Raw genomic sequence first — 24,192 nt, 5'->3', positions numbered from 1 at the left:
GAATGCTGGGATGACAAGCGTGCGCCACCACGCCTGGCTGTTCTTCATTTACTAAACTAGAAGTCCGCCAAAACGAGCTGAGCCCTGAGGGACTGTGTTCCTCCGGACTCATCTGAGTCATCGTCGTAAACGCACAGTGTGATCGTATCACTGTGAAGCAGCGCCGGGCAGTGCGGACGGTTCTGGTCACTCTCGCCCACGGTCACGGTGGGCAAGAGTCTCGGTTCCGTCTCCTTGACTCTCAGAGCTGCCCTTCCTCGGCCTCGCGGCGCAGGCTCGCCCGTGGTGCTCAGCACCTCTCGTCCAGTGTGCAGCGCCCGCTCGGCAGGCCCCGTGCCCCGTCGCAGGGCTGCAGACTCCACCAGTCTCTGTAGCCCCCGCCTAGAGCCCTTCCTGGACTCTTCCTCAGTGGAAACCCAGCTGGGACTGCCCATCTCTTCTTTCCCCCCTCTCAATATGGATTCTTTGCCCGGAAGTTAAGATGCCACCGTGATGGGGAGCCCGCCTGTTTCCAGGCCGCCCAGGAGCCCTGCTCTGTAGGAGGCCGCCCCCTCTCGCTCTGCTCAGCTGAGCACCCAGGGCTGTGCTTCTCCTTATCTGCCGTTCCGCTGTCCTTTGGGTATTCATTCCTCATGGCTTTGAACACGGAGTGCGTTCCAGACGATGCCAGGGTCGAGAGGAACCCAGAGGTGAATCGCACCAGCCTGGCATTCAGTTGGCTGAAAATACCGCTCTGTTAATAACAGCCACGGGCACTGGCCACGCACCCCGTGCCCCGGCCTCGCCTCGCAGGGCTCTGCAGACATAATCGAAGTTATTGGAACAGTTCTTCCTTCTTTTTTTATCTATTTATTTTTGCGGTACTGGGAATGGAACGCAGAGGCATTCTACCTCCAAGCTACAGCCCCAGCCCTGTGTTTTATTCTTTACTTTGAAACAGGGTCTCACTGAGTTGCAGACCGCCTCACTAAGTAGCCGAGGCTGGCTGCGAACCACGATCCTCCTGTCTCAGCCTCCCGAGTGCTGGGATTACAAGTGTCACCACCGCGCACGGCTCAGTTCTTCCTTCTATCTGTGTAAACTTACAGTGTGCCAGGTACTTGGGTGGGTGCTGGGGACAGCACATCCAGCAAGGCGGTCTCCCTCCCCACAGGGCCACAGGTGGGAGCCGGGCCCAGTGCCAGGAAGGCAGGAGGCCCTTGTGTTAGGCGGTGGCAACTCGGCGGACAGCGTGGGGCGCAGTGTGCTGGTCCACTCAAGCTGCTATAAGAAAATACTTTTCTTAGCCGGGCGTGGTGGCGCACGCTTGTAATCCCAGCATTCAGGAGGCTGAAACTGGAGGATCACAGTTCATGGACAGCCTCAGCTACTTAGTGAGGCCCTTTGCAACTCAGTGAGACCCTGATTCAAAAATAAAAAGACTAAAAAATAGGGCTGGGGGTGTATCTCGGAGGTACAAATGCCTCTGGGTTTTATCCCTGGTACCGCAAAAACAAAAAACAGACAAACAAAAAAACCCTTTTCTTACAGTAGCGTCTAGTTTTTCCTTTTTTGCAGTACTGGGGATCAAACCTAGGAGTATTCTACCTCGGAGCTATTTACCTCCAGCCCTATCTTACTTTTTATTTTGAAACAGGGTCTCGATGTGGTGCTGAGACTGATGTCAAACCTGTGGTCCTCTTGTCCCAGCCTCCTAAGTACTGGGATTACAAGCGTGCACCACCACACCCAGAACTTTTTCTTGTGTCTCCCTGCCGGGGCTTAGACTTATCTTTCATTAAGGGGAAAGGCTCCTTTCCTCCCGGGAGCGCCGCTGAGCTGCGGGTGAGCCACGGCCCTCACTGCGCTGTCTTTGACAGATTATGACTCGGATGCCATGAGCAGCTCCTACGAGTCTTACGATGAGGAGGAGGAGGATGGGAAGGGGAAGAAGACCCGGCACCAGTGGCCCTCGGAGGAGGCCTCCATGGACCTGGTGAAGGACGCCAAGATCTGCGCCTTTCTGCTGCGCAAGAAGCGCTTCGGCCAGTGGACCAAGCTGCTCTGCGTCGTCAAGGACACCAAGCTGCTGGTGAGGGCCGACTCGGCCACCTTCTTCCCGAGCCAGCGGGTTTTGGTGGGACTCACTCCAGGGGACAGGTATCCGGTGCACTTTGCCACCACCGCGTGGGGCCAGGGGCCCGTGGGCCAGGACGGGGAGCCAGAGTGGGCCCGGGAGCCAGAGTGGGCCCGGGAGCCAGGCCCGGCCAGCTGGTCTTCAGGCTGCCGCTTTCCCGTGGACAGAACCTTCCCCGCGCCGGGCCCAGAGGCGCACAGTACTGCGGCTGCCAGAAGTTGCAGGCTGGATTTTCTCATTTGTAGTGAGTCAGTGAATTCCTCAGGGCCAGGTCATGGCAGTGGGGTGGGGAGGCCTTTGGAGGCTCAGAGGGGAGGGTGGCTAAGAAAGGAGATTCTTCTGGAAAGCTCCAGGCCAAGTCTTTTTTTTTTTTTTTAACTGGAGCGGCCGGAAGCAGGGGTGGAGGATACGGAGCCCTTGCTGTGGATGCTGTTCCCGAGGGGCTCCGCGAGGAGGCGGGGCCTGCGGAGCTGAGCCTCCCGTGCTCCCCTGCTCTCTGCTCCTCCCTCACTCTTTCCCTAATTTGTACCATGGTGGATTATCCAAGTTCTGAACTTTAGAGTTGGTTTTTGCCGTCTGTTTTTCTTTCAGATTAACCTTGGGGTGGGGGGAGATGGCTCAAAAGTGTGTCAGTAAAATCAAACCTTTGTGTTTTTGTATATCATGTTTTAGTGGAGCTCATAATTACTTAAGAAAACAACAAATTTTATCTGGGAATTGTGGGAGTCTTATTTTTCTAGATTCTAAGGCTCTTTCATATATAGGAAATGTATATATCGTAAATATATGTATAAAACTATATATACACTATTTATTTGTACCGGGGATTGAGCCTAGAGGCGTTCTACCCCAAGCTACATCCCAGCCTGTTCCACTTTGGAACAGTGTCTTGGTAAGTTGCTGAGGGTCTGGCGAAATGACTGCAGCTACCTCAAACCTGTGAGCCTCCCACCTCAGCCTCCCAAGTTCTGGGATTACAGGCATGCACCATTGCGCCTGGCTATATTTTTAAATTGATGGGTTTTTTTTTTTTTTTTTAACAGTGAGAGTACATATTTTTTCCACATGTGTGGGCTGAATTTCTCCCAAACTCAGGCTATGCCAAATATGATGCCATGGGGAATTTTAAAGCATGAGAAAAAAGATTAATATGGTCCTTATTTATAATCTGACATAATAGCTGCAAGATGTGGATATGTTATGTAAATAGTTTAAAGTACAGAATCAACTCTCACTTAAAAGATAAATTTCACACACACTGCAGGCAGCCCCATGGCCGCAGGCAGGGTCCGCCGTTGGGGCCCAAGCCCCTGGGTACCACCCTCATCTCCTCATCTGCCATCACCCTCCTCTTTTTCTGCTCTTTGGTCTCCTGTGAGTTTCCCCTACACATCAGCATGATAATGGCTTTGTGGAGAGTACTTATAAATACAAAGGAGAAATTAATGGGCAACGAGGAAGCGCCATCTCTGATGAATGGCAGAGTCACAGCAATTTTTATTAATGAGGCTTTTCATTCAGAAGTGAAGTATGACTCAGCTACTCAGATGACTTCTGTGAATATTAAAAAAATTCACAATGATGAAAGGAATGCTTTCCAAACTTAAATAGTATCAAAAGCCATAAACAGACCCAAAAGGTGTGTTCCTCCCCTAAAGGTGCTGTGTGCCCTCCTCCGGGCACCGCTATCAGCCGTGTTTCTGGAGCCTCCATGGGCCTGTTCCTCTCTCCGCTCAGGTGGCTCTGGGCTGGGCGCTGTGACGCACCAGATCAGACCCCAAACGCTCACTCCCTGGGTTGCAGGGAGAGCCACTGAGCCCACCCAGAGGTGTCTCCATCGAAGGGCCACGGACCACAGTTGTCTTTCTCAGGGTCTGTATCCCGTGCTTGTTAGCAGATATTATTTTTATCGACATTTTAATGTAATTTATTGAAGTAATAACACTAGCAAAACACATTTAACTAATGAACAAATAGAAAAGAAACTTCCTGGGACCAGATTACCTAAGTCACAGAGCGAGGAGCGAGACTTCTGACCTGTGGGACTGCGGAGTTCCACTAAGAGGGATGCTTTTGGCCCTGGGTACTACGATCACACAAAATGGTGCAGGCAGAAGCCAGGGGCAGAGATTTGATTCCGGGTTGCTATGGACAATAAGCAAGAACCACGTGACCCAGGCGGAGCAGGGCATCTTGGGCGTGACGCCAGCGTGAGTCTGGAGCAGCCTGGGCTTTGACGGCTCTCGTCCGTGGGAAGCTAGCCTTGTAGACACTTCTGTTCATGAAGCAGTGCTGTTTGTACTCATACAGAAACAGCACCGGCCTTCTAGAAGGGGGGTCGACGCAGGCAGACACCAAGCAAGGCTGCCAGGCATCTTCTGCTGCCCTCCAGCACCGGGCTGAGTGGCTGCAGCGTATCTAGAGTACATGTTACATGTGTATTATTTTTGTAAATGTAAGCTTGTGTGTGTGCGCATGTGTGTATGTGTGTGTGTGCGCATGTGTGTGTGTACTATTGTGTGTGTGCGTGTGTGCGTGTGTGTGTGTGTGTGTGTGTGTGTGTGTGTGTGTGTAGTAATAAGGAATCGAACCCAAATGCCTCCTACCTCTGAGCTATGCCCCTAGCTCTTTTTATTTATTTTGGAAGCAGGGTCTCACTGGGTTGCTGAGAGGCAACTAAGTTGCTCAATCTGGCTTCAAACCCACCGTCCTCCTGTCTCAGCCTCCCAAATACTGAGATTATAGGTCTACAGCAGCATGCCTAGCCAAGATTTTTAATAGGCTTATTATTCAAGTATTTTCACTTAATTTAGTGGAAAAGCTTCAGGAGGGCATAAGCTCCATCCAAGTAGAGACCTCCGTTCCTGCCGAGTCAGGTTCTAGGTGCCCCGTAGACTGCCCAGGTCACTAGCCAGTGATCCGCCGTCCGCGGACCACGCCTCTGCGAGCAGTGCGGGGTGTGCCGCCCGCGGGCCCTCAGACCGTTTGCCAGCCGTGAGCGTTTCTGCTATCTGACGGGCCCAGGCCTGCCGCACGCACAGTGACTTTGTGCCAGGTTTTGCCGGTGCTTCTGCTCAGACCCCCTACAGTATGAATTGGTGTGCTGTGTCAAATGCAGTGCTACAAGAGTTCCAAGGACCAGCAGCCGCAGATGGAACTGCCTCTCCAAGGCTGTAACGTCACGTATATCCCGAAAGACAGCAAAAAGAAGAAGCACGAGCTGAAGATCACCCAGCAAGGCACAGACCCCCTCGTCCTCGCCGTCCAGAGCAAGGAGCAGGCGGAGCAGTGGCTGAAGGTGGGTCTGCTGCGACGCGGGCGTCTTCGCGTCCGGACCTTCCTCAGATCTGCTTTTATGTTATCCGCACTTTTTCAAGCATGGGCAAAATGGATTAATCCGAATAGTTTTGTCTCTGACAACTGGATTCTCTGGTTGATCAGAATCCTATTTCATCTGACTCCCGTCTGAAGGACGCCGTCTGTCTCCACTTGCAGGCCGACTCTCTGACTTTCTTTTCTGTACTTCAACTTTATTATCTCTGGATGTAGATTTTTGGGGGGCTTATTCTGCTTGCAGTTTGCTAGGCGTTTTTTTATGTTTGGGGAAAATTTTTTGGCCATCTTCTTAAAATACCGCTTTGCTACATCCCCCCTTCCCGGAGACACTGTTGAAATAGAGTAGATTCTCTCAGCTCTACTCTGTTCCGGTCAGCATTCTTATAGCTATAATCTAAGACCTGACCATGTACTTAGAGGAAAGAAGATTTATTTTCTCCTGGTTTAGATCATGGATCTCAGCTCATGGCGGCGGGAGGCAGAGGGAGGGAGAGGGAGAGCACAGGGGCTGCCCTCCTCACATCATGGAGGCTGGAAGAGGGAGAGAGAGCAGGGGAGGAGGAATCGTACTAATCTCTAAGGCCCCGAGGCCCTAGGGACCCACCTCTTATGGCCACACCCTCCGGGCTGGGCCACCACCCAGATAAGTCTGTTACAGTGGATTTATCCAGTGCTGGGATTGCAGCCCTCAATCGTATCAGTTCCAGACACTAATAAAGGGGCTCTTTAGGGGACTTTTTATATCTGACTATGGCAGCTTCTTCTCTTCCCTTAGTATATACTCTTCTCTTCCCTTCTTCCGTAGTCTGGCTTATTTCTTTCTTGCTACCTTCCAGTTCACTATTTCTTTCTTTGGCCGTCTCTAATCTGCTGTCAAGTTTGTTTTGTTTGCTGTGTTCTTAATTTTGGTTGTCATAGCTGTCTTAGTCTATCTGATGAAATACCATAGACTGGGTGACATAGAAACAACAGAAATTTACTTCTCACAGTTCTGGAGGGAGTCCAAGGCGGAGGCGAGAGGCCATCGTGTTACAGAGAGCTGTCTTCTTGCTGTGTCTGGAGCCTCTTTATATGGGCCTTTCACGAGGGTGGCACCCCCGTGGCCCATCACCTTCGGAGGGCCTGCCTCCTAACACCACCACACTGGGCTTAGAATGCCAACAGAAGAATTTGAAAGAACTCAGTCCGTAGAAGCAGTTTTCAAGCCTAGAACTTCCAGTTGTTTCCTTTTCAAATGGGACATACCCCTTGTACCATTGTAAATTTTTTTTTGAAATGTTTGTTTGGCTCTTATCTCTGCAAATGCAGTTGGCACAGGGGTTTCGACCGTGGCTTCGGGTCAAGTTTGGACCTGCTTCTGCTGTCTGTTGTCATGCTCGTTCTTGCCCGTGTTGTTTTGTCTTCTTGTATGACAGGTTATCTGACATTCAGGCTGGTCATTATATTTGGGATAAAGTTATTGAACTGGATTGCACAGTAGCTGTTTTGAGATGTAATTCATATATTATAAATTCAGCCTTTTACCTCAGTACAATTCAGTGGTTTTTAGTATTTAACAGAGTTACGCGACCATTACCACGATCCAAACTCAGACCATGTTCTTGATGCAGAGAGAACACTGAGCCCCCAGGAGCAGGTACTGCCCGTCGGCCCACCGGCCCCAGCCGGAGGCCATGGCAGGCGTGCCTGCTGTCTGGAGCCCGAGGGCCCTCCGCAATTTATACAAACGGACGCCTATGCCGGAGGCGCCTCGTGACTGCCTCCTCCACCGCGCGTGCTGTCGGGGCACTCGTATCTCGCCGTTCTCAGTACTTCATTCCGTTTTATGCTCTTTGTGTCACATGTAGGACACCGTCGCTGATTCCAGGCTCCTGGGGTTCACACTCATGGTTTTCTTCTGGTTTACAGCGTGAGCTCTGAAGTGCAGGTTTGATTTCCCCACGTAATCCGTGGTCGGGGCCCAGCTCCATTCTTTTTCGTGAGTGTCCGGGCGTTCCTGCAGAAACAGCTTCGCTCCTAGGACCGGGGCAGCGTTTCCCGTCGTCCCTGCCACGCACGGGGGCAGTAGCTGCTCATCAGTCCCGTCCCGTTCAGGGTCTGAGGGCCGAGCCTCCCGGGTGACTTGGAGTTGGCCTGCCGTGAATGTCATCCTGCGCCAAGTTCCCTCCTTCAGGGTCCCTTTCCTGATGGAGGGTGCTTTTCCAGGGACTCACCCTTGATGTCCTTTGAAGCCCAACTGCTCCCTGGTGCCACAGAGCCATCAGAGTACCACTTAGCCTCCCTCTGCCTCCTCTGGGGCGGCCAGGGGGTCCCGGCTACCGCTGCCCTCTGGACTTGCGTGCCTCCCTGAATCTGGGCCCTGACCTTCCTCACCGTCACAGCAACTCCCTCAGGCTTCTGGGAAGGTGCTTCACGTTGTACCTGACTTTCCTAATCGTCTTCATCCACACACGGGTCCCCACCATGTCCGGCATCGCTCACTAGGACCTGCTGGAAGATAGGGCTGTGGGAGGCGAGAGCCGGGTTGAGCCCTTGGTAACAGGGCTTCCTATAACATGTGTGTATGAAACACGGCCTGCAGGACGTTCCCGGAAGGCGCGAAGGTCAGACTCCAGGGCGACCACGGTGCTCTGTCTACCAGGTGGGGCATGTGGATCTTCTTTTCTAGTTTCTCGGCAGCGGCTGTGGTTTTTCTCACATCTGTGAGGCGCAGGAGGCTGAGGGGCGCTTTCTTTGCTGGGCAGTCCTGTGTCTGGAGTTTCTTAGCCTTGCCGGTTCCGAGTTTGATGGTGTCACAGGTCAGCCCACAGCGACCACGGTCTGCAGCGCCCTTTAAGGGCACTGAGCCCTTTCCCGCCTTCGCCCCTTCTTGGTCCTGGGCCACCGTTAGCAGCTGCACTTGGCAGGCGGAGCTGCAGGGGTCCATGCGCTGCGGTGCCCCGCGAGGGACGGAGCCCAGGACCACGCCGCGCACTCGGGCTTCACGTCCTGTCGTCATGCCGTGGGGCTGTCTGCCGGCTTACTGTTTTTCCTGCTGTCCTCACTTCTGTGATCCTAGCACCGCCCCTTCGGAGGAAGGATGGTCATAGAGCAGGTGAGATGCTTTGTTGATGATTCTTTTTTTTCTCCTCTGGATCCTCCCTCCTGCACCCTGATGTTTGAGGGTGGCGAAAGGCCACCCCTGGACGGAAGCCTTCTCCTGCACGCCCTGTTCTTCCAGGTATTAAAGGTCTCACGCCTGCTAAAGAAGGGCTCCCTCTTACTGCTCTCAGCCCGACCTGCCGTCCTCCAGAGAGTCGCCACGTACAGACAGGCAAAGGCAGCGCGCTGCCCACATGCTGGTGGGGTAGCGTACTCCCGCGTGCCACGCTCCTGCTGCCTCGCTCCGGCTCCTCACAGGATGCCGGCTCCGCTCGAGAATGGGAGTTAATTGCGAGAAATTTTATTTTAGCGTTTGCTGGTATTTTTAACAAGGGAAGCAAAGACTGCAAGGCAGATTTTCTTTTTCTAGAAGTCAAATTGGTGAATTTGTCTGATGTTTGCCATTATTCCCATACCAGATGATAGTACAAGAATGTAAGGAGTTCTGATTAGGAATGAGGGACAGACGCTAAAAGCAGCTTCGCTTGTTCACAGGCGTGTGATGGTTTTAGGCCGGCGGATCCCTGAGATGGTGTAGTTCTTCCCAGATACTGTCTTTAGATTCTTACCAGAATCACATAGACCCCAAATCATAGGTTCCCAGTGAGTCAGAGGCGGGAGCCCTTTTTCTTTCTTTTTATTTCATGTCTTTTGAATCCCTTTAATGTTCAGGACGCCATGGGTAGGGCTGGCACCGGCCTTCCCCTGTTGAACTCTCCCTCCCTCCTCTGGGCACGCCCAGCCTCTCTTAGTGTCTGGGTACCATGTCACTTGGCCTTCACGTGCCGTGGACACTCGTGATGCTGTGTTTCTCATGTTTTATCATTTCTACCTAAATGGCTTCAAACTCCACATGAGCTGCCAGGCTTTTGTCTCCTAGAATTGTCCTCCAGCCCTCCTTGTGTGCAGGGCCTGCACAGTGTTGACGTCCCGCGGACACTGCAACACTCGTCCCGAGCTCTCAGACGTCACGGCCTTCCTAGGATGGACGCGCCTCGTGCTGTCTGGGTATAGACGTGCACACCTCACCAGAGCAGATTCTGCCACGTGGTTCTTTAGGGTGGTTTGCACGGTGATTCCTCTGCCAGAGAGGTACAAGGGTGCTCACTGTTTATGACGAACCCCTCAGGGGTGTTTTTTGTGCATGTGCAAGCAGATAAAAATGCACACTTAATCCCTCTCGACCCCTGATTTTTTATTTTTTTTGTCCATCTGAACAGTCCTAGAGATTTTTGTGATGTGCAGAATAAAGACTTTGTCTTTCTGTTTTGTAATAAGAAGCATCTCCTTGCGTAACTAGGCCAGAGTTGAAAACTGCCTTCCGTTCACGGACACGGGGTGGTTTCAGCCGTTGGATATGACAGACAATCCCATAATAAGTAACCCGAGGCATTTCTCATTTTACATTTTCACTAGTCTGGAGGCTAAGTTCCCAGGAAAACTCATCACTGTGTTAAGGTTTTAAGGATTTGTACTGATGGAGCCAGATCACGCTTCCTAGGAGGCGTCACTCTCCCACCAGCAATCTATCAGTGTGTTAACCATTGGCCTGACGCTGCGTCAAGGCTGAGGGAGGCGCATCTTACACCGTGTGTGACCCTCCAGTTGCCTGCTCCTGAGCCGCGAGGGCAGTGGTCCAGCCCTGGGAAGCCACGCTCCACGGTGCCGGGGAGCGTGCCATGGACAACACAGGGCGTGTAGCGGCTTCAGGCCGCAGTAGCAGAACACAGAAGGGGCCGCCTCCCCGCTCCAGCTCCCCGGGGCTGTCAGCGTGGCCTCCGCCCGGCAGGTCCCCACTCACGGCCACCTGCCATGGTTGGCGTGCTGGATGGGAGAGCTTGGCGAGGCCTGCAGACCTCGCCGGTGTGCCGCCAGCCTCCTGGACCACTTGTTGGCGAACTGAGGTGCTCTTTCTCGTGGCTTTTTGTGTCTTGGGAGAAACCCTCCGCCCTATGTTCGGCCTATAGTATTTTTTTTTTTTCCAGTACTGGGGATGGAACCCAGGGGCCTTCTACCTCCAAGCGACACCCCCAGCCCTATTTTTTTATTCTTTATTTTCTTTATTTTGAAACAGGGTCTCCCTGAATTGCAGAGGGCCTCACTAAGTAGCTGAGGCTGTCCTCAAACTGCAATCTTCCTGTCTCAGCCTCCCAAATGCTGGGATTACAATGAGCATGCTCCACCACACCCATAGCTTTTGAAGCTCGGCTGCCCCATGCTCTGGGAGCTGAACCTCCCTGGAGGGGCTCACTTTGCCCCATGCTGTGCTCCCAGGAGCCTCTGAGCTCTGCCTCCTCCTGGGCACCCTCCATGCTCCATCCACTGGGGGTCGCTCTGGGCCAGCAGGTGAGCGCAGGCATGGAGCTGTGGCTGTAGTCAGTGATGTCAGTCCGCAGGTGGCTGTGGGGATGGGCCCCGTCTGTCCTGCCCTCACTCCCCCGCCCCACAGGCACAAGGACACAAGGACACCTGTGTGGCTCCTTCCTGCCATGGGCTTCACTTCAAGCCCATCTTTTTGTGTCTTTCTGTCCTTTCTGCTCCAGTGCTGGGACTGCAGCTGCCCTCGGTTTGCCCCTTGGGTGGAGAGCGGCAGGCTTGGCGCCCTACCTGCGCGGCGGCCAGGTGTGGCAACTCCCTCGCCAAGGTCTCTTCCACCTGGCCGGATGGTGACCAGCTTCATTAGCTCTCTCAAAAGCAACCAGTTTCAGCTCGGTTGGCTTTTTTCAGATGATTGTTTTATTAAGTTCTTGTTTTATTTTTATCCTTTTTTCTTATAGATACATTTTTTTTTTTTTTTTTTTTTTGGTGGTACTGGGGTTCCTGGAAGCCCTTCTTCCTCCGGGCTACACTCCCAGACCTATTTTATATTTTTGAAACAGGGTCTCTTACGCCAGCACGGCTGGCTTCGAACCTGCGCGATCCTCCTGTCTCCGCCTCCCAAGCGCGGGGATTACAAGCGTGCGCCACCACGCCCGGCCTTATAGATACATTTAAAACTACATATTTTCTTGTAAGCACAGTTCTGCCTCCTCTGAGTTTTCATATATTTGCTCTTACTGTACTCAGTCTGAAATAGTTTCTCATTTCTTTTGTGATTTTTCTTTGACTAATAGCTTACTTAGGAATATGCCCACTTTCTATTTGGTGACTTTTAGAATATGTATTTTTAAAATTTCTAATTCAATTCTCTTGGCATAGGACCTTCTGTGATTTCTCTACCATCTGCATGCGCGCGCACGCACGCGCGCACACACACACACACACACACACACACACACACACACACAAGAGTTAATTTGGCAAGTCTACAAAGAAAGTCTGTGTGACTTCATATGTATTCTCTTGTTGCCATCGAGCTTTATATGATTTCATATCTTATAAGTTTCTAGACACACTGCTCAGTATACAATCAGTTTGGGTAAATGTTCCATGTGTACTTTAAAGGATCTGGATTTTTAAGTTGATTGGTATTTTGTTCCCTCTATTTTTTTTTTTAATTTGAGAGTTTATCTCAATAAAACAGTAAAATGTGTAACCTACTGGGAAGTTGTTTTCCAGAGCTCTTTTTGAAAGGTCAAGACACAAAGAAACGGAAGTTTTGTTTATGCTCAAGATAAGCCACGGTCTAGTTCAAATCTTATGTCTCCTCACTAATTTGTGATTTTTTAAAAATAATTTAAAACTTTGTAATGATAGTTTATTTGAAATAGGTTAACACTATCATCATAGCTTTTTTTTAACCTTACAAAGCCCACAACTTTATGGTTGAAATAGATTTTTAAAAAACAAAGAACTACTGGGTGTTTTTTTTTGTTTTGTTTTGGTGGTACTGGGGATGGAACCCTTCTAACTCTGGGCTATACTCCCAGACCCAGTTTATATTCTTATTTGGAAACAGGGTCTCCTAAGCCAGCATGCGCGGCTGGCTTCCAGCCTGCGCGATCCTCCTGTCTCCGCCTCCCAAGCTCGGGGATTACAAGCGTGCGCCACCACGCCCAGCAGAACTACTGCTCTTTAACAATGCCCAAACAAATGCTGTAAAAGGAACAGCCCTCTAGCCTGGAGGAGGGGTGTCAGGCAGACAGGAGAGCCCTCGAGGGGCCTGGATATCTAGAGTCCATTCCTGGTTGTCTTTAACTCGTGATGTTTGGGGTCAGCCAAGCCTTCCCTACTTATTTATCAAGTGGAAATAACGCTTATCAGAATTCCGAAGGAGCCAGGATGCAAAAGATGATAAAAGCCAGGCTGGTGTCATGTGCCTGAAATCCCAGTGCTCAGGGGCTGAGGCAGGCAGGAGGATCAAAGATCAAGGCCAGCCTCAGCAACTTAGGGAGAACATGTTGTATGTATGTATGTATGTATGTATGTATTTTTCAGCACTGGGGATGAACCCAGGGGCATTCTACCTCTGAGCAACACCCTCAGCCCTATTTTTTTATTCTTTATTTTGAAACAGGGTCTCATTGAGTTACAAAGGGCCTCACTAAGGAGCTGAGGCTGGCCTCGAACTGCTATCCTCCTTTCTCAACCTCCCAAATGCTGGGATTACAAGTGTGCGCAACCACTGCGGCTGAGACCCTGTTTTTAAAACAAACAAGAAAAAATTTGAAAGGGGCTAGAGGTGTAGCCTGGAGATAGAACACTCTTGGGTTTAATCCCTAGTGCCAAAAGTAAATAAATAAATAAGATATAAATACACTCTTCATGATACTGTTTTTCTCTCCCCTTTGAGGCCCCTACAATAGCTCAACAACTGTAACAGGAATTATTTTCTAAAACAAACACCAAGCCTTTCATTAACTTACGCTGTGGTTATCCCATATCACTTACAACTCACGATCTGGGCATTTGATGTTTTGAACACAGCTTTAATGGAACAATTAAAGACCCTTTGTCAGACATAAGCAGGAAGATGGCATCTAATGCGTGCTTTGCTCACACTTCTTCAAGAATTGCTGCCAAAGCCCTTTCTCCGTCTGTCTGTAACTTCCGTCACCGGCAGCTCTTGCCAGAGTTAACTGACTCTGTGTGTGAGTGTGTGCGCGTGTGTTTGTGTGTGTGCACGGCGCCTGCACAGATGCGCACACATGAGCCATGGTGTCGGGGTCAGGCAGAAGACATGAGCCAATATTCCCAGAAACAGAGTGGTCAGGTTTCCTCCAAAAATGTGCAGAGATTGTGTTTTTGGAGCGGAGGGCTCAGGAAAAGCAAACAAAAATACCACAAAACATGTAACAATTTGTTTTTTTGGAGGATTTGTGATTTTGAATTGGACGCGATTCTCTAAAATACTTCTCACGGGACGTGGCTCTTTAAACACAAATGCATTAGGGTAAAATGCATTGTTGCCAAGCTTCCAGCGACGGTGTCTTCATCATCCCTCCCTCCGACTGAGCCCTGCGGGTGCCTTTAGCATGATCTGGAGCCTGGGGCGGCCAGCTGCACGGGAAGGCTCTGCGATGTAGACCCCACGCGAGCGAGGCTGGAAGGGGCGCAGCTGCTGCGTGCTGGCCTGTGTCCTGGACGCGGCTTCTGTGGAGTCCAGCGGGAGGCGTCTCGTGATGTCAGGCTCTGTGAGCACCCCGGTGGCCGTCCATGGCTCTGGCCGGCCGTGGCCTCCAAGGCTTCACTCACTTCAGCGTCAGCCTTCTTCTATTTTTCACTAATTCATTTTTTTCCTAATGTAAAATCTCAAGTCCAATTTATTTCTCAGTTCCTCATCTTTTCCCTTTAATCAATTGTTTGTTTGTGTGTGTGTGTGTGTGTGTGTGTGTGTGTGTGTGTGTGTGTGTGTTACTGGGCATTTGACCCCGGGGAGTTCTCCCTCTGAGCCACACCCTCAGCCCTATTTTATTTTTAGTTTGAACAGGGCTGCCTAGGTAGCTTAGAGGCTCACTACATTGTCAAGGCTGCCCTTGAACCTGTGGCCTTCTGGTCTCAGCCTCCCAGGTACTGGGGTCACACGGAGCAATGAGGCGTTTTAAAGCTACTGTTGAGTGCTGGCCCTGGGGCCGCCAGCTGAGCAGGCTCAGCCCCTGTCAGAGTGAGCATGGTGGGCAGAAGATGCAGGTCACGGGAGTGCATTCTGCGAGGCAGCGCCTGGCGCGGGGGCCATGGGGGAGGCGTGTGAGTCCGCTTTCCCTCACGGTGACAAATACCCTAGACAAACAGCCCACGAGGAGGAAGGTCTGTTTTGGCCCGTGATTTCGGAGGCCTGGTCCACGGTGGGTTGGCTCGGTGGCTTTTGGGCCTGTGGGGAGGCGGCGCATGGAGGCGGATGCGGGTGGTGGGGAGGCCGCTTAACCTCAGGGCCACCGGAAAGCAGAGAGACAGCAAGGGGCTGGTCCCTGTGCCCCCGCAGGGGCGCCCCCCAGTGACTGGACCTCCTGTAGCACTCCCTATAATAGCACCTCGGGCCTTTGGGGGTACTTACCCACCCCGAGCAGGAGGCTGGAGCCGGAGAGCCCCAAGCTGACCAGTAAGGGGCGAGCTCTTAGCTAGGAGAAAGTCCCTCCGGCCGTAGGAACGCCTGGAGCCAATGGCCAAGCACCTTGCATATCCTTCCCACCTCTGAGAACCAAAGACGACCAAGGACACACGCTTTTGAATCCCAGCGCTTACAGAGGTCAGGACGGGGCAGGTTCTGGTTGATGGGCACAGCTTCTCAGCGCAAAACAGAGAGTGTGTCAAGTTCAGGGTTGTCTGTATAATCGGAACACCTTGCCTTATTGAAGCTATAATGGTGAGAAAGAGCGGAGGCTCCTTAATGCCCGCCGCGGGGAAGTCCTGGGCGGGACGCTCCACGTATCTCACCATTCTCTTTGCTCGGCGGCTGCCTGGGGTGTTATTTTGCGCGTGCTGTAGGTGAGCAGGTGAGCTCAGGCAGAGCCGCTCAGCGGTTCACGTCGCAAGCGGGAACACCGGGCTTAAACCCAGCTCGCTTGGGCACGGAAGCTCAGGGGTCTGTTCGATGGTCGCCTGTGAGCGGGGACGTCACCGGGCAGGGAGGGAATAGAGGCCAGCCACGAGAAGGGTGCATTGAGCTTGGGAGAGAAGCTGCCTGCTCTGCGCTGCCGCTGGAGGGAGCGTCTCCTCAAGTCCCACTTTTGTGTTCCAGAAATCCTGGGGGAGACTGCAGCAAGCCCCGGGCTGCTTCCAAGTGTTCTAATCTCAAAGGTGCACATCATTTGAGAGGTTTCCTTTCCTTCCTTCCATCCTCTCTCCCTCCGTCCCTCCTCCCTCCCTCTCTTTCTCTCTCTCTTTCTTTCCAAAACAGCTGATCAGCAAAATAGCTAAAACATGATCCTGGCCTCGTGTGCTCCTGTGTGGAGCCCCAGCACCAGTGTGAGCCAAAGGAATCTGGAGGGGTCTGCAGAGACCCAGTGCACAGATACCTGGGACTGGCATTTCTTTTTTATTTTTTCCCCCCTAAGGAACTTAGGTTCAACTTAAATTTCACCTTAGATCCACAAAGAAGAGAGAATGTGTGTGTGTGTGTGTGTGTGTGTGTGTGTGTGTGTGTGTGTGTGTGTGGTGTGTGTGTGTGTTCCTGGGGGTTGCACCCAGGGACATCCTACCTCTGACTACACCCCCTAGCCTAATTATATTTTATTTGTTTTATCTTATTTTTGCAGTACTGGGGATTGAATCCAGGGGCATTCTGCCACTGAGCTACACTCCCAGCCCTATTTTTTTTTTAATTCTTTATTTTGGAACAGAGTCTCACTGAGTTGTGGAGAATCTCACTAAGTAGCTGAGGCTGGCTGCGAATCTGTGATCTTCCTGTCTCAGCCTCCCAAGTACTGGGATTACAGGCACATGCCACCATGCCTGTCTAAGAGACAACATTTTGAAAGATTTGCCTGCTGACTTTGCAGAGACGAGAATGTCAATGGCTGGGTGTCAGGCGCTTGTCTGCCTCATTGACCATGTGTCCCCATGTCCACACCATGCCTGGACACAGGCGAGCTCTGTAGGGATGAAGAGACAAGCAGGGGACCCTGTGACCGATGACTAGGAAAGCCCTTCATGCTGGAACCGTGAGCCACAGGCCGGCGGTCCCCTCCTCCTGAGCTCAGCCAGAGTCGCCTTCTGAGCTCTTAGCGCCGGGGTGAGGACACTCGCCGTCGCACCAGCGGCGCTGGTGACCCCGTTGTGCGGTGCCTCTGCCAGGCGCTGGCTTGGACTCCTCACACGAGCTCCCACTTCTTTAGTTTGGCTGCCGATCTGCAGGACAAGCCATCTTGACTGCTTCCTTTGCTAGCGAGGACCTGGAGGCTCGCACAGGTTGAACACTCTTCCCCAAGGCTACACGGCTAGCAACCGATGTATGTATTGCCTTCAAGTCTCTGAACGGTCCCAAGCCCCATCACGAATAGCCTCTCTGCATCCACCCTGCCCTCTGTCCAAAGGCGAAGCCTTCAGGAGGAGCGGCAATTGAAAGGTCTTGGCAGCCTCCCTCCTCCAGCCACGTCCCCCGCCCAGCCTCTCGCTTCCCCTACACAGAGCCTTCCCGGCTCCTGGCTGGTCTCTCCTCCCACTCTCCCCTCCTTCCCGTGGCCCTCCTCAGCCTCCTTACCAGTTTCTCTTTCCCCCGTATCGCCAGGGTGCTCTTCGTCTTCCTCCCAGCCCCTGTCTCACCCTCTCCCCTGGCAAACTCACCCAGCCCCAGCGGCGAGCAGATGTGTCTGCGTGTGACCCTACCTTATTTCTAGTTCTGCCCGAGGAGCTGCCTTGGCTCCAGCCTGCCCCACTTGGCCCCCTGCCCCAGCCTGCTCTTTCTTCTCCATCTGCACCAGCAGCATCAGCGGGTGGCTGAGAACAGCCGTCCAGGGGGCCCTCGGAGTCACTGTGCCCACGCCCGCGCCCGCACCATCAGCGAGGCCCTCGGGCTTCTCTCCAACCCACCTGCGCCCTCCGGCAGCCGCTCCAGTCTGGCTCCGACTACAGTGATGGCCTCTACCTGCACTGTTTGGCTTTTGCTACTGCATAATTCTTTCTTTCCACAGCTAGAGTCTGTCCACTACCTTATAATACTCGAGTGTGTGCTGCGTTTCAGGCACTGTCTTAAGGCATTTAATCTTCAGAGGCAGGCAGCTTAGTCCGTTACTGCTGCTGTAACAAGATGCTTTCGACTGGGTAATTTAAAATCATGGAACCGTACTTCTTACAGTTCTAGAGGCTGCACGTCCAAGATCAAGGCATCAGGAGGCTGGGGGCCAGGGACGGCTTGGTCTCTGCGCCACAGAGCGTACCTTGTTGCTGTGTCTATGGGCAGACGGGCAGAAGAGGGGACAAGTTGGCCCCAAGCTCTTTTATAGGCTCTCACGCTATTGCCGAAGGGCCCTGGTGACCGAGTCGCCCGCTACAGGAGCCCTCTTAATGCCCCTGCCCACGGGAGTCATTTGTACCTGGGTTTTGGAAAGACACCGACACAGACCCTTTGCAGCAGGGGGGAGTGCTGTACGTGCGCTTTCTGAGTGAGAGGCCGAAGCCCAGAGCAGGCGCGTGCAAATTCCAAGGTGGAAGCCAAGATTAGAGCCCAGGCAGGGGGCTCTGGTCCTGCTCTCGAGCCCTGCCCATTCTCCCAAGATGCTCTGGGCTCTCCTAGCACCGGTAGAGGGCACAAGGCTGGTCTCCTTGCCAGCCCTGCCCGGCGTGTGCCTGGCCCGGCGGTCTCTCCTACCACGCTCTCCCCGCTCCCTTCTTGCCACGCAGCGTCCTAGGGCTTCTTTCCCTCGGTTTCCTTCCCCTCCACCACCAGCCCTTCGCACCGGTGTCCCGCTCTCCTGGAGCCCTTTCCTGTCAGCTCACGTGGCTGGAGCAATGGCCGGCTTGCAGCGTAAGCCGGGAAGGCCTCCCAGGTCTCTGGGTCTACGGCAGCCGCCCACGTCTCGTGAAAGCACCTCTTTTGTTCTCTGTGGCCTTCAGTGCGATCGTACACCCCGCCATTTGCCCAGTGACCCTTATTACTATGATGATATCTAACCATTTGCAGTGAACTCCAGGGGAGTAGGAACTCCTGCTGTTTCCTGGGACCTGTGTCAGTACCAGGGTTGTAGAGACGATTTGGTGAGCCAGGTGCCGTGGACGCCGTGGACCTCCCCACCACATCGCACACCTGGGCGTCCACTCCTGGTGTGGCCCTGCGTGGCACTCAGCCCGTGTCCCCGCTCCTTACAGGTGATCCGGGAGGCCTACAGTGGCGGCAGTGGACCTGTGGATCCCGAGGGCGCTCCGCTGCCCAGCGCCCCCGTGCACAAGGCGGAGCTGGAGAAGGTAAGGGGCGCGTCCTCCGGGGGCAGAGACCAAGGGGTGAGTTGGGGCTTGCCCAGGTGTTTTGATCGTTTAAATATATTGCCATTTCTGGTTAGTACACGGTGATCGTACATGCTTATGGGGTACAGCGTGATATTTCAGTACCTGTATACAGGTACTTGACCCGGTCAAGGTAGTGAACCTATCTATCCACCACCTCACACATGTATTACTTCATTGTGTTGGCAACATTCAAAATTGCTCCAAAGTTTTAGTAACATTCTTTTGAGAATGTCAGCACTTAGAGTTGGAAAAAAAACGCAGCCCTGTTTCCCATCCACTCTCAGCGCCCACTTTGGACCGGCCTGAGGTCTTTTGTAGACCGTGTGGTTCGTCCCACGGTCCCAGCAGTGGATGGAGATGGGAGCTGTGGATTTGGAGGTGTGAAGGGGCGGGCTCAAGGCCACAGAGCTGCTGCGTCCTTGCGGAACACAGAAGCACTTCGTCCCTGCGCCTTTCCAAAGGCTACTCCCCGGCAGGCCGGGCCACCGCGCCTGGCCCGCTGCTTTGCGCCCATTCTTATTGGAAGGCAGAACAAGAGCACGCGGTCGTGTGGGGTGGCCGCCCGCCGCCTGCACGCCCTTCGTGCAGATCCCGGAGCCGTGACTCTCGCACCCGCGTGCAGCTCTGCCTGTTCTAGGGGCGTGGCTGGCACTGGCGCTTGCAGACCGCTGGCTGCCTGCGGGAAGCCTCCACCCGCACTTCTGCCCTGGCCCTTTGCAGGCCCTCCTGCGCAGCCCGGCTAGTGGCCAGCAGATCCGTTCTGTCTGTCCTTAATGTTAGGGTTTTCCAGAGCAACAGAGCCGACGAGTGTATCTATGTGTAGAAAGAGATGTGTCACAAGGATCTGGCTCGTGCAAGTCCTAATCTGAAGTGCGGCCACACAGAGACCCAGAGAGCCAGCGGCGCAGATGGTATTTATGGAGAGTTCCCTCAGGCTCATGGGAGCCAGTCTTTTTGTTCTATCAGACCTTCACCTGATTGGATGAGGCCCACCCACATCACGGAAGGCAGGCTGCTTGTTTAGCATTCAGTGATTTAAATCATCCAGAAATAGCTGGGCATGGTGTTGCAGGCCTGTAACCCCAGTGCTTGGGAGGCGGAGACAGGAGGATCGCAGGTTTGTGGCCAGCCTCCACTACTTAGTGAGGCCCTCTGCAACTTAGTGAGACCCTGTTTCATGATAAAAAGTAAAAAATAGGGCAGGGGTACATGTAGCTTGGAGGTAGAATGCCCCTGGGTTTAATCTCCAGTATTGCAAAAAATACAAGGTCAGTCTGTTCAGGCACTAACATTGAGTGCCAGTTACGCACCTTAAATCTGAGTATTAGGGCTGAGTAACGACTGCATTCCCGCCCCTTGAAAGGTCTTGATAATAACTCGTTTCTCTTGGTGCAGTCCGCGTATATTTGCTACAGGCGAATATTTGATTCACCCAGTCCCTGGTGACTGACAGGAAGAAACGAAGTGGACAGTGGCAACTTATTTCTCAGGACCATATGGCCTAGTGGGGGGATGTTTTTGTAATTCTAGCATTTTTTTACGGTAGTTTGCAAGAGCAGGTGATTTGCATGAACTAGGCGTGGTGCAATGATGCCTGTGTTGGCCCAAGAGGACCGCAGGTGAGCCGCTTTCTCTGAGTCTGGACACATCCCTGGCAGCCCGGCCAGCCGTGCTGCGGGCGAGCCCTGGCTCTGTGCGCCCCGTGGATTGAGGCCTTGATACCTTCACTCTGAGACAACTCGACGGGCCCACCGTGCATCATTAGGCCCCCGTGACCAGGTAGCGCTCGCCTAACCCTTTGTATCCTTCCAGAGACTGTCCTCAGAGAGACCCAGCTCAGATGGGGAGGGTGTTGCAGAAAACGGAATCACCGTGTGTAACGGAAAAGAGCAAGGTGAGTCCCCGGGGGCACACACGTGACCTGAAGAAGCCACCGCAGCAGGCCTGGAAGGTGCCCCGCCCTCCGGCAGGCTGACAGGAGGGCATTCAGTTAGTGCCAGCCGAGGCCCCTCTCCTTCCATCCAGCCAGACCTCGCCTGGGTTGTGTCCGCTAGCCTCCGCACGCGGCCTACATCTGCTTCAAACAGGTGCCGGCAGCAAGCCGGTTCCTCTGTGACCCCCTGCGAGCTGATCTGCCGTGGAGGGGGGGCTCTCTGATTTTTAAACCCAGCTTTCTAGAGGGGCAAATCACATAGGGTAACACTGGTCCATTTTGGCCTGCGGTCTCCTGAGCTTTGATGAACACATGCAGTCAGCACAGAGAGCGTTCCTGGCCTCCCGATGGGACTCTGCTGGCTGCTGGCACCTCTGCCTCTGCTCCACCGACCCTGGCATCTATGGATGGGTCTTCTTCCCGCCTGGGTGGAATGGCCCACTGTGCGCGCACGCACGCACACACGCACACGCGCACGAGCACGCCGTCCCCGGCATCTTTCACTTAGAACCGTGCGTTCCGGGGTCCTTACATGTCAGCAGGCGTTGGCGGCTCACTGTCTCCTCCTGCTGAGCACCATTCCACGGTGTGTCTGTACCGTGGCTAGTTTATCTGTTCACTAATTGCGATGTTCTGGGAGATTGTCTATAGAGCTGTCCTGGAGGTTCCTGGACAGGCCCTTCGTGGCCGTGTGTTTTCTGTGTTTCTTGGGGGGCACCAGGAGTGGGGTTGCAGGGCACACGCGCTCTCGCTGGCCTCGGCACTGTCCCCGTTCTCTCTTCACGTGGCCCTCCCCATCGGCAGGTGGGGGATGTAGCTCTGGTTTCCCCAGGGACGGTCGTGTCGGCCACGGCAGGTGCTCAGTCATTGGTGGACCTTATTTGGTGAAATCTCTGCTGAGACCCTTTCCCTACCTTTTTATTGGTTATTTGTTCTTACTGAGGTTCTTTACATATTCTGAATGTACGTCCCTTACCAGATGTGTGTTTTACACAAGTTTTCTCCTAAGCTGGGGCTGGACGTTCAATTCCCTGAGACGTCTCCAGGCGTGGAAGTGGGGGGTCGCATCTCAGGTTCTGTGGAGGAGGTCTTCCCTTGCAGAACTAGGCTATTGTGTGCTCTGGAACCCATGACCTAGCTGCTCAGGAGAATGACCCACCCCTGGGGCCACCTGTCCTTCTGGCTAGTGGGCAGCAGCGCCCCTTCCCTGGGAGGGGAGGCCGGGCCGTGGCATGAGCAGTCCACGCCTCACAGACCTGCTGCCCACATGATCTGGGCTGCGAACTCCCCCAGGTCCCCTCCGGAGGGTCTCGGTGCCGCTTTTCCACCTGCAGTTTCCCAGCCCAGCCCTGAGTGGGATCCTCGTCGTGTATGTCAGGAGTTTCGTGAACGCGTTCTCTCTGTCTTTCCCAGGTGCATCGTATATAACCAAAGCCCAGAAAGCGATCCTTAAGTTTTGCCCTGAAGTAAAATGGCATAAATCTCCAAGTTCCCGTTCTGCTATTTGTTTCTTTGTTTTGCTTTGAAATGGGGTCTCACGCCAGGCGTGGTGGCGCACGCTCGTCATCCCCGCATTTGGGAGGCAGAGACAGGAGGATCGCGCAGTTTTGAAGCCAGCCTCAGCTGGCTTAAGAGACCCTCTTTCCAAATAACATATAAAATAGGTCTGGGAGTGTAGCCTGGAGGTAGAAGGCCCCTGGGTTCCATCCCCAGTACCACCAAAAAAGGAAATGGGGTCTCACTATGTTGCCCAGGCTGCCCTGAACCCCTGGGCTCGGCCGTCCTTCTGCCTTTGGCACAGCGGGGCCGCAGGTACCAGCCCACGTGGCTCCTACTTCATTGGCGGGGCCCAGTGGTGCCGCTCTGGCTGGTCTCACTTCTTGTTCTCTTTTCCCAGTGTTCCGATGTAAAATTAGGTTCTGTGGAGTGATGCTTCTGTCTGGATGTGCACGTGGCTGGCAGCATCTCGTCCTCTCCCCTGTTTGCTTTTATCAATAATGACAACCTTCTTTTTTTTTTTTTTTTTTTTTTTTTTTTACGGTACTGGGGATGGAACCCAGGGCCATTCTACCTCTGAGCTACGCCCCCAGCCCTTCGTTGCTTTCCTTTGGCTTTGGGGGACTGAGGGCACAGTCCAGCTGTCCCTGCCGCAGACCTCTCTGCCTGGTGTGAGTGTGGTGGGGGGATGCCTTCCCCCCGAGGCCCTGAACGGCTGTCAGCCTGTGGCTCAAGGCCCGCGTGGATGAGAGAGTGGAAAGAGGGCAGAGACGCACACTTTGTTTCTTGTATCACATGAGGCCTTCATCTGATTTTTTTTCCTTTTTTTTTTTTTTTTGGTGGTACTGGGGTTTCTGGAAGCCCATCTACCACCAGGCTACACTCCCAGACCTATTTTTACATTTTTATTTGGAAACAGGGTCTCTTATGTCAGCGCAGCTGGCTTCGAACCTGAGCGATCCTCCTGTCTCTGCCTCCCAAGCGCGGGGATTACAAGCGTGTGCCACCACGCCCGGCCTTCATCTGAATTTTAGAAAAATAACACAAAAAGGCTGGGCCTATGTGGTATCAGTCTGCTCAAGCTGCAATAACAAAATACCACAAGCTGGGTCATAAACAACAGATGGTTGCTTTCCACAGTGCGGTCCTCGAGGAAGGTGCCGGCAGGGCTGGTTTCTGGGGGCTCTTCCTAACTTTCGGTGGCCACCTTCTCTTCCTTTGGTGGGTGCATGGTCTCTTCTAAGGGCTCGGGGCCCCGCCCTTGTGACCTAGCCAAACTCGGTTATTTCCTTAGGAATCCCATCTCTAAATTCAGCCCCACGTGAGGCCCGAGCCCCAGCTTATGACTTGGGAGCGTATTCAGTCTGCACTGCCATGTTTACCTAAAATGTGGCACAACTTCTTCCTAGGCCTTAGCACAACCCCTGTTACATGCCAGTGTTGCTTGTCATTCCACCCAGCGAGGGCAGCAGCCCCTGGTCTGCTGCCCCCCGGCCCTCGGGGGCGACAGCAGCCCCTGGTCTCCCGCACCCACGCCCTCGGGGGCAGGCACCGCGTGTGGGGGGGCAGGAGACAGGAACACGCCTCCATCTCCACCGCACTGTCCTCTGGGCCTGGGGGCAGAGTGGAAGTAGAACCGAGGACTGTCCCCTCCCCCACCAGGGCCACAGGTAGCGCGTCTGTTTGAGGAAGGGGCTGCGGATGAGGCCGGTGGCTTTCCACCTCCTGTCCCGGATGCTCTCCCTCTGGACTGCTCCCCTGGGAGAGACTGGCTGTGTTCACTCCCTTACAGGGAGAGAGGGAGTCTTGTGTTTTCCTCAGCTCACGGTGGCGGATGATGGTGTTTGCC

At 53.5% G+C, this 24,192-nt stretch overlaps 1 protein-coding gene across 2 annotated transcripts in view; it reads left to right on the top strand.

Moving 5' to 3' along the window:
- Positions 1–24,192, top strand: part of AFAP1 (actin filament associated protein 1) — a gene marked incomplete at both ends in the record, with an annotated part of 74,751 nt that overhangs the window by 15,176 nt on the left and 35,383 nt on the right. For both annotated transcript variants that reach the window (XM_080697349.1, XM_080697348.1), the window contains 4 exons: positions 1,860–2,071; positions 5,235–5,414; positions 18,776–18,871; positions 20,726–20,807. In XM_080697349.1, the coding sequence (XP_080553475.1) occupies positions 1,860–2,071; positions 5,235–5,414; positions 18,776–18,871; positions 20,726–20,807 (570 nt within the window). The remainder of the gene's footprint in view (positions 1–1,859; positions 2,072–5,234; positions 5,415–18,775; positions 18,872–20,725; positions 20,808–24,192) is intronic.

This window comes from Muscardinus avellanarius (genome assembly GCF_963383645.1).
Source record: "Muscardinus avellanarius genome assembly, chromosome: 6".
Classification (NCBI taxonomy): domain Eukaryota; kingdom Metazoa; phylum Chordata; class Mammalia; order Rodentia; family Gliridae; genus Muscardinus; species Muscardinus avellanarius.
Note: the sequence above shows the minus strand (reverse complement) of the source record. Positions and strands in the feature narration are given on the sequence as shown.